This window comes from Uranotaenia lowii, chromosome 2 (genome assembly GCF_029784155.1).
Source record: "Uranotaenia lowii strain MFRU-FL chromosome 2, ASM2978415v1, whole genome shotgun sequence".
NCBI classification, from domain to species: domain Eukaryota; kingdom Metazoa; phylum Arthropoda; class Insecta; order Diptera; family Culicidae; genus Uranotaenia; species Uranotaenia lowii.
The window spans coordinates 332,524,798-332,537,713 of record NC_073692.1 but is presented as its reverse complement, the minus strand read 5'-3'; the positions used below and the strand labels follow the sequence as shown (position 1 = coordinate 332,537,713).

Here is a 12,916-nt window from a genome sequence, read left to right as displayed (position 1 = left end):
AAGGAAGACCAGGTAGGCCTGATTTTGACTCGATAAACGATTGGACTGGTACTAACCTGTACCAAGGCTTGAAAATGCCTTGTAAATTTGCTTGGTAAGGTGGTGATGCTGATAGGCCTGCGTAAGGTGGTGATGGTTTACTGGTGGACGACTAGGTGATTTCCTCAATGTGTATGGCCAAGTAAGTGGGAAGTTCCTAAGAAAGGAAGACCAGGTAGCCCTGATTTCGAAACGGTAGCTTAATGGAATGGTACTAACCTGTACCAAGGCTTGATTAGGCCTTGTAAATACAATTCGGAAACAGCAGCTACATTTAGGTCCTTCGGATGGGAGTGAGTTTTGTGGATCGTGTGGTCGTCTAGGTGGATTCCTCGGTGTGGATGTAAAAAAGATAATCTCTTAAGGGTACCTGATGAATTGCGCCAAATTATTGGACAGGTACTAACCGCGTCACAAATTGAATAGGCCTTGATCAATTCAATCGAACACCTTTGTTCGCAGCTTCTTTTATTTGTACAGCGACACGAAATGGCGCGAAGATGATGAGAAAGCTTCGCTTGGAGAAATGGCGCCACCAATCCTGGTCACGGCACCAAAAAATGTAAGGTCAGGTTGGTGGCTAGCCGAAATTTCTCAATTCTTCGATTTCACAAAGTCAATTTTTACATAAACGGTCACAATTTGATGAAAACTGAGGACACTTTTATTGATTGAACCACTTTATTAAAACAGGAGAGAAGTAACTTGCTCGGTTGGAATTTGCGAAGAGACTATATTGAGGAAAGTTAAAAAGCTCTCAAGAAAGTAACTTTACAGGCAAAACATGACATTACCCAAGCAACCAGAATTCCCTTAAAAAGGTTCCATAGAAGCTTAATCAGCTATCGTTTGTGTCTGAAGAGAATGCTAATCAGCCCAAAATTTAAGTTCTTAAAGCTACTTTCAAGTTCGTTAAGTGGCTGTAGAGAACGCTATTCAGCTTCTAAGAGAATGTCAAGAAACTTCTACGCGCCGAAAAAAAAATCCGATTGACAGATTGCTCTGACAACCACATGTCAGATTGCTAGGTTGCCGGTCTATCATGGTCTATCTCATTGATTTTAATTATATTGTTTTGATTACAAAAGCTGCTTACACGCCTAGAGAATTGAACCGCTGCTCTCTAGGTTGCAATGAAACTCACCAGCCTCTCGACCAAACCAGCAATAATTAATTGCCACTGTAATGATTAGTATTTAAACTTAATGTCATTTGAGATGATTGAGTGGGTTGGTCAATAGAAGGTACCTTATTTCGTTCAAAGGACTTTCAGTACACAATATGAATCATAACAAAAATTCGCATCATCAAAAATTTATTCGAATATCTGATTTAACATTTATAAGAAAAATTCGAAAAAATCTTGAATTCCATTAGTAAATATCAGTACAGATATAAACAAAACAAATACCATGGCAAGAAATTGACAGACATTTTTGACATGTCGCTTAGAATTCCCATATAGGTTCTTTAAAACACCTTCAAGTATCTTAATGGTGCGCTTTAGAATGTTACGCGAACGTTATCGACCTTCTTGAAAAACATTTTTGACATGTCGCTTAGAATTCCCATATAGATTCTTCAAAACACCTTCAAGTATCTTAATGGTGCGCTTTAGAATGTTACGCGAACGTTATCGACCTTCTTGAAAAACATTTTTGACATGTCGCTTAGAATTCCCATATAGATTCTTCAAAACACCTTCAAGTATCTTAATGGTGCGCTTTAGAATGTTACGCGAACGTTATCGACCTTCTTGAAAAACATTTTTGACATGTCGCTTAGATTTCGCATATAGGTTCTTTAAAACACCTTCAAGTATCTTAATGGTGCGTTTTGGAATGTTACGCGAACATTATCGACCTTCTTGAAAGAAGTTCCATTAAAAGCGCTTAGAAGTTCCGTTATCGATAGTTTAACCTTTCAAAGGGCGATGGAAGTTCCTGAGTAACTTTTACGCGACAAGAGTCACCTGAAGTTCCCGTAAAACATTTTTTCAGCCAAATGTGAACTTCGGAGTTTCATCTTTAAGTAAAAACGCGACTTTTGGTTGCTTGGGTAACGATTGCTTAGTACTAAAAACGAAGGATCAAACACAAGCGTTACAAATAATTTTCGAGCACTTTTCTTATAACTAAACAAGAAACAAAAATAATTATTGTTCCTCTTCAAAAAATATTCAGCTTCAACTGTTGATTAAATAAAATAATCTAAAAGTCTGTACTGCCGTTCTGCGCAAGAATGTCCCATGTGACTTTTGGGTCATTTTCACTTTTTTGTTGGAAACGGTCTCTTTTAGTGTTAACTTTCGAATAAAAACACAAACAAGTATACTTTGTTCTGAACTTATACGAAATTTTCATCAAGGTGGTTGTCTCTATGTTGATAGTTCTACGCAAGAATGTTACACCTAGAGAAAATTCTATGAAAAATGCAAACTTTATCAAAAAATTGTCTTAAGATGATTTCAAACTGTTGAATTTAATGTTATTCACTGAAAAGAACACTGAAATAGAGGGCAGAGGAGGAGCGAGAAACCTTGAGTGTTTTATTCAGAGAAATTTTCACTAAACACTTTTCGGTAGGCACTACTTACATGATCCATACTCAACTATACATTTTTATAAACAAAAAGGAACGTATTTCTTAAATTACGGTTCAGCATGAGTTTTTGGTAAAAAAATAAACTACGCAAGCTTTTAAAATGATAGAAAAATTGTAGCCGTGTGACAGTTTTTCGTAGAACTAGCATCGGCATGCGTTCTGATTCTACGCAAAAGTGTCACACGGAGCATTTTTGGCACTAATTTGCTGTTTTTTTTGTAGGAAATGTATTTTTTTTTGGCAGAAAACATTGTAAAATGATTAACTTCAACTGTTCACTACGAAAAGACTGTCGGTGAATTTTTAGTTTGAGAGAAAAATTGGAAATATAGCTGATATTTCAATCGCGTTTTTCTCGTTTGCACGTTTTTCCACATGGGACAATCTTGCTTAGAGCGGCAGTGTAGTTGAATGAATTTAAACTTTAATTACGAATTTTAAGTACTCTCAAAAAGTATTTATAGATCAAAGAGTAACGAGCCTTTGCTATTTGTTTATTTTAAAAAAATTATTGAAACTTCTAAATTGAATAACTTCTAAAAAATAGCCTTTTTAGTTCTTGATTAAAAATTGGCAAAAAAAAATTCAAAATAACTTTTAATAAAATGAAATAATCATATAGTTTTTAAAATTCTTTTCTCGCTTGCTCGTTTTTTCATATGAGACTGTTATGCGAGTAGGGGCAGTGGAATAATTAGCAAACCAAAGTCAGCTCACGGTTACTCATCATTTCAGATCTTGAAAAAGTGGCGTCAATGCATACCTGAGCATAAACCCTCCTTCCCCCATGTCACAAATCGTAATGTTCGTCATCATGACATGTTAAATCAGAAAATTCAAACCCATGCATCAATATAATTTTCGAAATTCGACATAAACCTTTACTTCTGCCGAATTTCTAAAACTGACCATATACATTTTGTAGATTGGACCAAAAATCTCAATCGTACTTGATTTGAATGTTCCTCAAAGAGCCCAAAATTTCGATTTTTGATCAATCAAAATCAACTAGTGGGGACCAAAGAAACAATGCCAAATGACTTAAAAATATAAATAAAAAAAGATGAAATTTTCAAAACATTTTTGCAATTATACATCCAAAGCATCAACTAACAACCCGCGCACCTTAACCTCAATGGGAAAATCGAGACAAACTTTCCTTCGTTTTCAATTTATATAGTTTAAGGATTTTGATGGCTGACAGGAAACAAACATCTAAACCATCGGTGAGCAACCTTTTGAACCAACGGACCAATTTGAATTTAAAATCCATTCGGCGGTGTTGCATTATTGAAGTGCCCCTCGTTAGCAGTGTAGAGAACAATGTGTAGAATCTCGATTGAACGTGTAGAGTACAACGGGCAGTCTTAAAAGTACAGCCATACGGTTAAGTCGTGCAATAAAGTTCTTATGCTATCTTGTTAAATATAAATCCATGTATTTTCATTGACTAATAAAACATGGTGTCAGAAGCTGACGCGAGCTTCTAGTTTTCCGTCGTCATAATTATATCGCGGAACAGTGAAAAAAATCGGAACTTTAAAACAAAAGTGCTAATAGCAAAGTCGTGTCGGAAGACAGCGGCCATTTTGTTTTCTGTTGGAAAAGTGAATTTCATCCTCATCAAAATGGATGCAAACCAGTTCAAATTCTTTATGGACCAACAAGCGCAAATGTTTAGTCAATTGCTGCAAGGTATCAACAAGCGCCCGGCATCTCAGTCGAATCCAGTTCCAGTGGCCCCATCGCAGCCATGTGCTGCAAATGTATCGGTTCCTCAACCTTCGCCGCTATCTCTGGTTGGCGACATGGAGGTTAACTTCGAGTTCTTCGAGAAAAGCTGGAATGACTACGCCAAAGCTATAGGAATGGACCGTTGGCCGGATGCGGATAATCCTCAAAAGGTGAGCGCTTGCTTGCGAACCTGCCCGCAAGAAATTTTTTAATTTTGAACTTACCGTGGAGCAAAGAGCAAATCCTGAAATTGCCCTACAAGCGATCAAGGCCAAAGTTGTGGCCAAACGAAACATCCTTCTAGACAGATTGGATTTTTTTACATCTGAACAGCAACTTGACGAAAGCATTGATGATTTCACAACACGCTTGAAAATTTTGGCTAAAATGGCGCGACTGCGAGACTTGGAGGAAGAGTTGATCACGTTCAAAATAGTTACTTCCAACAAGTGGTCCCACCTACGCACCAAGATGATTATCATGCCGGATATCACCAGAGAAAAGGCCATCGATATTTGCAGAGCAGAGGAAATCACTATTCAACGTGCTAAGGATCTAAATGCTACGACAACGCATGCAGAAGTTAACAAAGTGGATAAAACCCGGTTCCAGAAAGCAAATTTGTGCAAGTTTTGTGGAGATCGACATGAATTCATCAAGGGTATATGTCCAGCTCTAGGAAAACGTTGCAAACGCTGCAACGGAAAAAAACCATTTTAAAAAAGTGTGTAAGTCGAAGCATAGTTCAAGAAGGCGATCGAAAAAAGTGAAAGAAATTCGTGAAGAATCCAGTGAAACCGATTCCCAGCTGTCGTCCCCTAACGATGCATCGTCTGAAGAAAGTGAGTGTGAATACGAAATCGGGAAAATTTACGATCACTCAGAAAAGGGTGGGAGTGTGCTTGCCGAACTTGATCTCAAGTTCTCCAACTCCTGGTCTTCAGTAGTGTGTGAAATTGATACGGGAGCAAATACCAGTTTAATTGGGTACAAGTGGCTGTTGAAGTTAAATAATGGTGAAGCTCCATCCCTGTTACCATCATCATACCGCCTTCAAAGCTTTGGGGGAAATCCTATAAAAGTCTTGGGTCAAGTGAAAATTCCCTGCCGAAGATCAAATCGTCGTTATTGCCTAGTTCTCCAAGTGGTCGATGTGGACCACCGTCCACTTCTCTCTGCAAAAGCATCAAAGGTCTTGGGATTCATTAAGTTTTGTAATGCCGTGAGCCTGAGCCATTCATCATCACCCAGTGAAAAGGAGAAGCTGCTTCATGTGTACAGAATAAAAGCCGAAAAAATTCTCCAGGAGCACGAATCGCTATTCTCGGGTTACGGCCAGTTCCCAGGAACAGTTTCGCTTGAAGTGGACAACACCGTGTCACCGTCCATTCAACCACCCCGAAGAGTACCAATCGCTATCCGAGGAAAACTTTGAATTGAAGGCTCTTGAAAAAGATGGAATTATTGTCAAAGAACCGCAGCATACTGAGTGGGTTAGTAATATTGTGGTTGTACAACGAGGTGGTGAAAATCAGGGTATCCGTATTTGTTTAGACCCTATTCACCTTAATAAATCACTAAAGCGTCCACACCTTCAGTTCAACACTCTCGACGAAATTCTCCCAGACCTTGGAAAGGCCAAGGTATTTTCAACGATGGATACCAAGAAAGGATTTTGGCACGTCACCCTAGATGAGCCCAGTAGTAAGCTTACAACTTTTTGGACACCGTTCGGCAGATATCGTTGGTTGAGAATGCCTTTCGGTATCGCACCGGCACCCGAAATCTTCAGGATGAAGCTGCAAGAAATCATCCAAGGCTTAAAGGGGGTTGAAAGTCTTGCCGACGATATTCTCGTCTACGGAGCAGGTGAAAGTCTGGAGGAAGCGCTGATAGATCACAACTCATCGTTAAAAAATCTCTTGTGTTGTTTAAATAAAAATTGCGTTCGACTTAACAAAGACAAACTGAAACTTTGCCAGACATCAGTTCGATTTTTTGGACATGTACTTACCGACAGCGGCTTGCAACCTGATGAGTCAAAAATTGTCACTATTCGAAACTTCCCAACACCTACCAACCAAAAGGAAGTCCATAGGTTCATCGGGATGGTTAACTATCTAAGCCGTTACATCCGAAATCTCAGTTTGAATCTTACCCATCTGAGGAAACTGATTTTAAATGATCATCAATGGCAATGGACTTCCGTGGAAAACGATGAATTTCAATGAGTCAAGGCGTTAGTATCTGATATTAAAACTCTACGGTACTACGATGTCAACAAACCATTAGTCATTGAATGCGATGCCAGTTGTTTCGGACTAGGTGTGGCATTATTCCAAAATAATGGAGTAATTGGATATGCTTCTCGTACACTTACATCGACGGAGCGCAATTATGCTCAAATCGAGAAGGAGTTGTTGGCAATAGTGTTTGCTTGTGCCCGATTTGATCAGCTTGTCGTGGGAAACCCGAAAACCACCGTTAAAACAGATCACAAACCGCTTTTGAATGTATTCCGAAAGCCTTTGTTATCAGCGCCAAAAAGACTGCAACACATGCTTCTGAATCTTCAACGATACAATTTGGTTTTGGAATACGTTACCGGAAAAGAGAAAGTTGTAGCCGATGCTCTCTCTCGAGCCCCGTTCGACGATAAGGACAGTGTAATTAATTACCAAAAGCAAAACATCTACCGAATATTCCAAGTTTTAGAGACGGTTGACCCCAAGATTTTTCTGAGTATTTCGGATACCGTATTAAATGAAATCATCGAAGAATCTTTAAAAGATAAAACGCTACAGCAGATCGCAACCTTCATCCAACAGGGTTGGCCTTCCAGCATTGATCGAGTACCTGACAGTGTAAAAATCTACTACAATCACCGTGCTGAATTATCAGCACAAGGCGGCCTCATCTTTCGTAATGACCGTATCGTTGTTCCGTACATGCTTCGTCCCGCCATGATAGACAAGTGTCACACCAGCCACAACGGAATTGAAGCAACTTTGCAAATTGCCAGAGCCAATCTTTTCTGGCCAGGCATGAGTTCGCAAATTAAAAATGCCGTCCATCGTTGTGAAATTTGTGCTAAATTTGCGACGTCCCAGCAGAATCCGCCAATGCAGAGCCACAGCATTCCGATATACCCATTTCAACTTGTGTCAATGGATGCCCGCATACTAAAAAACTGTATCTCAAACAGTCTAAACTATACATTTACGGCTTTAGAAATAGTAATTGTTTCTGTAAACGCAGCTGTTCTATCAAACGTTACTTCTACAACGATAAGAACGATACATGGACGACCATGTGAAAGAGTGATGGTATCTGGAATGGTGATAAAATGGTATGAACGATTTCCTCCAAATTTTCTTTAATCGTAAAATTGATCTCGCACCGTTACCCATACCGTTCTTTCCTTCTGTCAAACTTGCGTAAAAAATGAATGAAACGCCGGTCAGGGATACCAGATAGTTTGCACAAAAATCAATACAAATTGATGAAAATATCTTTCAATTTTTATAAGTTCTTATTCGACTCTAGAGGGCTTCAAAGACAATAATTGAATTTGGAAGAAAATTATAATAAACGAGGTTTAGCTATAGTTTTGCGCGATGCTTTTAAAACGATCTGAGTGACGACATTATGCAAGTTAATTATGTGCGAATCCATCTGGACGTAATTACGATTAATAACTGATTCATTTTTTCATAACTTTCTTGAGTTTCTACGCATTTTCATCTTGAACATCTGAAAAAATTTACATTGAAATTACGCATCTCAATATCTGAACAAATATTGATTAAACATTGAATCTGGCACCACTGGAGCAAACGGCCCTTTCATTTGTTTTGCTGCTGCCCCGTGAATTTTTTTTTTGGCATAACAATCACCGCGGAAATTCGATCCTTCGTGCTGAACCAGGTGCAATCAGCCCTCCCGGCCATTGGAATGTAAAAGAAAGAATGCCAAACCCCCAAACCATCTTTTTTGTACCAGGTAAGTGAAAGTAAAATTTTTTATCGAAACAAATCTGATGATTCCATTTTTTATGTTGTAGGTTATGCTTCCGGAACTCCCACAACTCCGAGCCATGGTTTGCCTCATATGATTGAATTTTGGGACTTTTCGGACACATTATGCGTGGTGGAAATAGATTGCTCTTCAATTCGACGATTTCATCGATGTCGACGGAAAGCTCAATAATCCGGATGGCACCGGAAGGTTCTACAGGGCATGCTGATAGAACAAAAAAGAAAAGCTGGGACGAGTAATAAGTTGGTAATTATTAAGTAAAAATTAATTCAATAAAATGGTGAAATTTCAAAGATTTTTTTATTCTTATCCGGAAAATTTCCAATATGCATTAATTTTTTTTTTGCGTATGTGTGCGTGCTCTTTTCACGAACAGTTCCTAAAACGGTCTGCTTTTGGTTGGAATGAAGTAAAGTTAAATCGTTACAGAACTAATAACGTAAACGTTCAAGTGTAAGAGATCGTCAAAAATAACTATAACGATTAAAGTTAGATGATCTTAAAATGTTTTCCTGAATTGGTTTTTGGACCTTAGCTGAACTACTTGTAGAACAGTTCTCCCATACAAGTGTTTTAACAGTTTTTAACGGTTACATAACCTAACGACATATTAAAAATACTGTCGATTCGGAATTGACGATTTAACCAATGTATTTTACAGTTTGAATAATTGTTTACTAAACATCTTTGCTACACTACATCAAATCGATTCACGATTATTACGGAGAACGTTAGGTTACAATCCTTATTTATGCGGGTGTTTTCTTCTTGGAGTACCGCGGCAACAAGTGTAAGTGGTTGGTCACTGTCGATCACTATTCCGACTTTTTCGAGCTTGATATTTTAAATGATTTGACTCCCGAATCGGTAATTGCCGCCTGTCGAAAAAACTTCGCTCGTCATGGAAAGCCGCAACGTGTGATAACCGACAACGGTACTCATTTTGTAAGCCGCAAAATGATTCAATTCGCCAAGGACTGGGATTTTGAACACGTAACTTCCTCACCTCATCACCAGCAAGCTAATGGCAAGGCGGAAGCTGCAGTCAAAATTGCCAAACGTCTGATTAGGAAAGCAGATGAAACAGGTTCCGATTACTGGTTTGCTCTCCTACATTGGCGGAATATTCCGAACAAGATTGGTTCCAGTCCGGCAGCTCGACTGTTCTCAAGATCAACGCGATGCTCGGTACCAACTGCGGCTGCTAATCTGCTTCCGAAGGTGGTAGAAAATGTTCCAGAATCTATCGAACAGAACAGAAAGTGTTACAAGAAGCAGTACGACAAACGAAGCCGAAACTTACCAGGTCTTCAGAGTGGATCGCCAGTATATGTGCAGTTGAATCCGGAAGCCTCGAAACAGTGGACACCTGGAACAGTATCCTCCCAGCTGAACGAACGCTCATACCTTGTCAACGTTGGTGGAAAAGATTACCGCTGAAGTTTGGTGAATTTGAAACCGCGTAAGGAACCCGAAACGTCGCCCTGCCGCTCAGCACCAGCAAATACAATTCCGGAGGAGAAAGAACAAAAAACACCGTTCCCGTCGTTGGCACCAATTAATTTTCCAATCAGCTGTCCATCGCCCAACAACAACAACAACAACAACAACAATCTTCAACATGAATCGCCGCCTACTACAATCATCGACCATCATCATCGAGAATCATCGAGTGTGTCACCGATACCGAGTTCATCGATTATCAACTCACCTATCAGAGTCAGCGTAACCTCTCGTCCGAAAAGAGAGCATAGAATTCCGTCTAAACTCAAGGACTACGAATTAGAGTATTAAGTAAAATTTTGAAAGGGGAAAGATGTTGCATTATTGAAGTGCCCCTCGTTAGCAGTGTAGAGAACAATGTGTAGAATCTCGATTGAACGTGTAGAGTACAACGGGCAGTCTTAAAAGTACAGCCATACGGTTAAGTCGTGCAATAAAGTTCTTATGCTATCTTGTTAAATATAAATCCATGTATTTTCATTGACTAATAAAACAGGCGGGCCGCACTCAAAATATCAATCACTAACAATTTGTAAAGCTTCATGTTATAGTGAAGTATTAAAATTGAACGTCATTCTTTTATGATTACTAATTTTTACGATTATAAACTTAAAAAGGAAAGAAAAAACGAATTCGTGTAGGTATTGTTTATTTGAAATATTTGAAAGAAAATTTAACACGATTTTTTCAAATGAAATGCAGACAATGGGTGGTATGAAAAAAAATTAGTAATTGCTTTTGCTAAACTGAATCGAGCAGTCGAGCAGTCGCTTAAAGCAATTGCTTCGGTTGTTATGAATAAATTTTTTTTTGACAGCTGTTTTCTCAGTCAGGAGCTTTTACTTTTAGAACAAGCTGTTTGGTATGAATAAAGCTCAAATCTGAAGCAATTGCTCGACAAATCTCATAGCAATTGCTTTATTTTCTAAGCATGCTCGGTAGCAGACTTTTCCAATAAAAAATTCTTTAACAACGTCAAGAACTTATCAAATTAGCAATATTTCACTTCAAAACACTTCAAAATCGAAGCGATAACCCAACTTTTTTCATATTCCTGTCGTTGTATAAAATCATTCGTCTAAGATGACAATAAACAAATCAATTAGTAAATATTTCAAATTAAAAAAAATCCGGCTATAGTGGAAGAAGTCCCAATTGGCTCAAAGTAAGAAATAAATTGTAATAATTTAAAACATTATACAGATCTCTCATTTTTATATAATTTTTTTTAATCCTAAGATTAAAAAATAAATCTAAATTAAAATGCGCGTCTATTGCCTATATTTTTTATACATCGGATTATCCCGATCCGAATACATGTGGGAGAGCTTATGATAAATATTAAAGTTAGGCCATTTTTTGTTTGACAATATTCGAATATGTATTCATTTTTCTTTAAACATCAACATACGAGCACGCATTAACAAAAAAAATCCGGTCGTTCTTACACCCACCACCCGCTTCGTCGACTTCAAGGCTACTTTAGCCGTACTTTTCAATTTTCTGATCGTCTTCTTTCATTTTACTTTAGAAAACTTCAGATTCTGCTGGTTGGATAGCTCTATTTTTCGAAGCAAAAGCTATGTTCTAAGACTTTAGTACACATCCGCTAAGCAAATGTTTATTCATACCAAACTAAGCAAATGCTTTGGACTTTTGCTTTGATTGATTTCGAGCTAAGTAAAAGCTACCGAAGCAATTGCTAAACCTTATTCATACCACTAAATATGAGCTGATACTTATAAGGTACATACATCACTAAATCTCAGTTAGTTTATATGGAAATTTGTTGTATTATTTTAACTTTTTTGCAAACATTTGTTCTTCCAAACAGAGACATCATTTTTTTGCTTTTTTTTATTAAAAATCAAAAATTTGTCTAGACCTTTGTAATTTAAAAAAAAAATGTACTACACGCTAACTTTTGGCTACCCCTTAACGAATACTTTTGACCCGTTATTCAATAAGACTGGGAGAACTCCTTTTCAAGGATATAGTCGCTGTACCCCTTAAGGGGTACTCAGCTTCATAACGTTTGTAGCGGGTCAAAATTACCCCTTATTCCAAACGCTCATACCGGATGAAAATCACCCCTTATTTGAGACGCTTTCATATGGTGGAAACTTCAGGAGCTCCTTATGGGAAATATGTTTGCTGGGGAATTAACGACAACAAAATATCATTTTTGATTTGGTTTATTGAAATATGACAATAGCAAAATTTATTCATCATTTTTTTTACCATTATGTTAATCCACTGCGGTTCCGGTTTCGTCCATCGGCTTAAAATTTTTCTCCGCCCTCATCCGGAACTGTGCAGTTCTGAAAAAATAACATGAATAATTAAAATCGAACAAAAGGAACAAAATAAATACATCATAAAATACTTACAATCTTTCGCATCAATCACAATTCACCGGATAAATAATAACGCTTTCAATGTTACATCTAAAACTACCCCTTTGAAGCGGACTCGAGCTTTTCGAAATAAGGGGTAATATTGATCCTTTAAAATGACCCTTCATTTGACAGATAGTGGAGGTTCTCAATAACGGGTCAATTTTACGCCTTTAAGGGGTAGCCAAAAGTTAGCGTGTATTTCTCTTCAGTCGAAAGTCTTCTGGAAAGTTATTTTTCTTTTGGAAATCACTCTCTTCTAAGCGTTCGACGTTGAATCTTTATCGAAATTTATTGACTAAAATATTTTATTAGCATAATTTAAATTTTCCGGGAGACCTAATTTTTCGCTATAAACGGTGAAAAACCTATTTTTTTAATTCAAAACATTTTTTTCCTCATAAATTTACTTCTTAAAGTCTGAAGCTATACCACAGAGATGACAAAAAGCGTGCACAGTAAATGAAAATTACCGAGTTCGGTAATTTATTTTACAGAAATAGTTCTGTAAATGGAAATTTTCGGTAATTGATCAATCTGACGTCTAGTTTCCACCGAACCTCGTTAATCTGTTTTCGATTTATCGAAGCTCGTTAATTTAT

General features: G+C 37.8%; 1 protein-coding gene across 1 annotated transcript; it reads left to right on the top strand.

The window, feature by feature from the left end:
- Nucleotides 1-9,372: 9,372 nt before the first annotated feature.
- Nucleotides 9,373-10,209, top strand: LOC129742974 (uncharacterized). The gene is made up of 2 exons (XM_055734918.1): nucleotides 9,373-9,831; nucleotides 9,883-10,209. The coding sequence occupies exons 1-2, from the start codon at nucleotides 9,373-9,375 to the stop codon at nucleotides 10,207-10,209; spliced, it is 786 nt and encodes a 261-aa protein (XP_055590893.1).
- The last annotated feature ends 2,707 nt before the right edge of the window (nucleotides 10,210-12,916 follow it).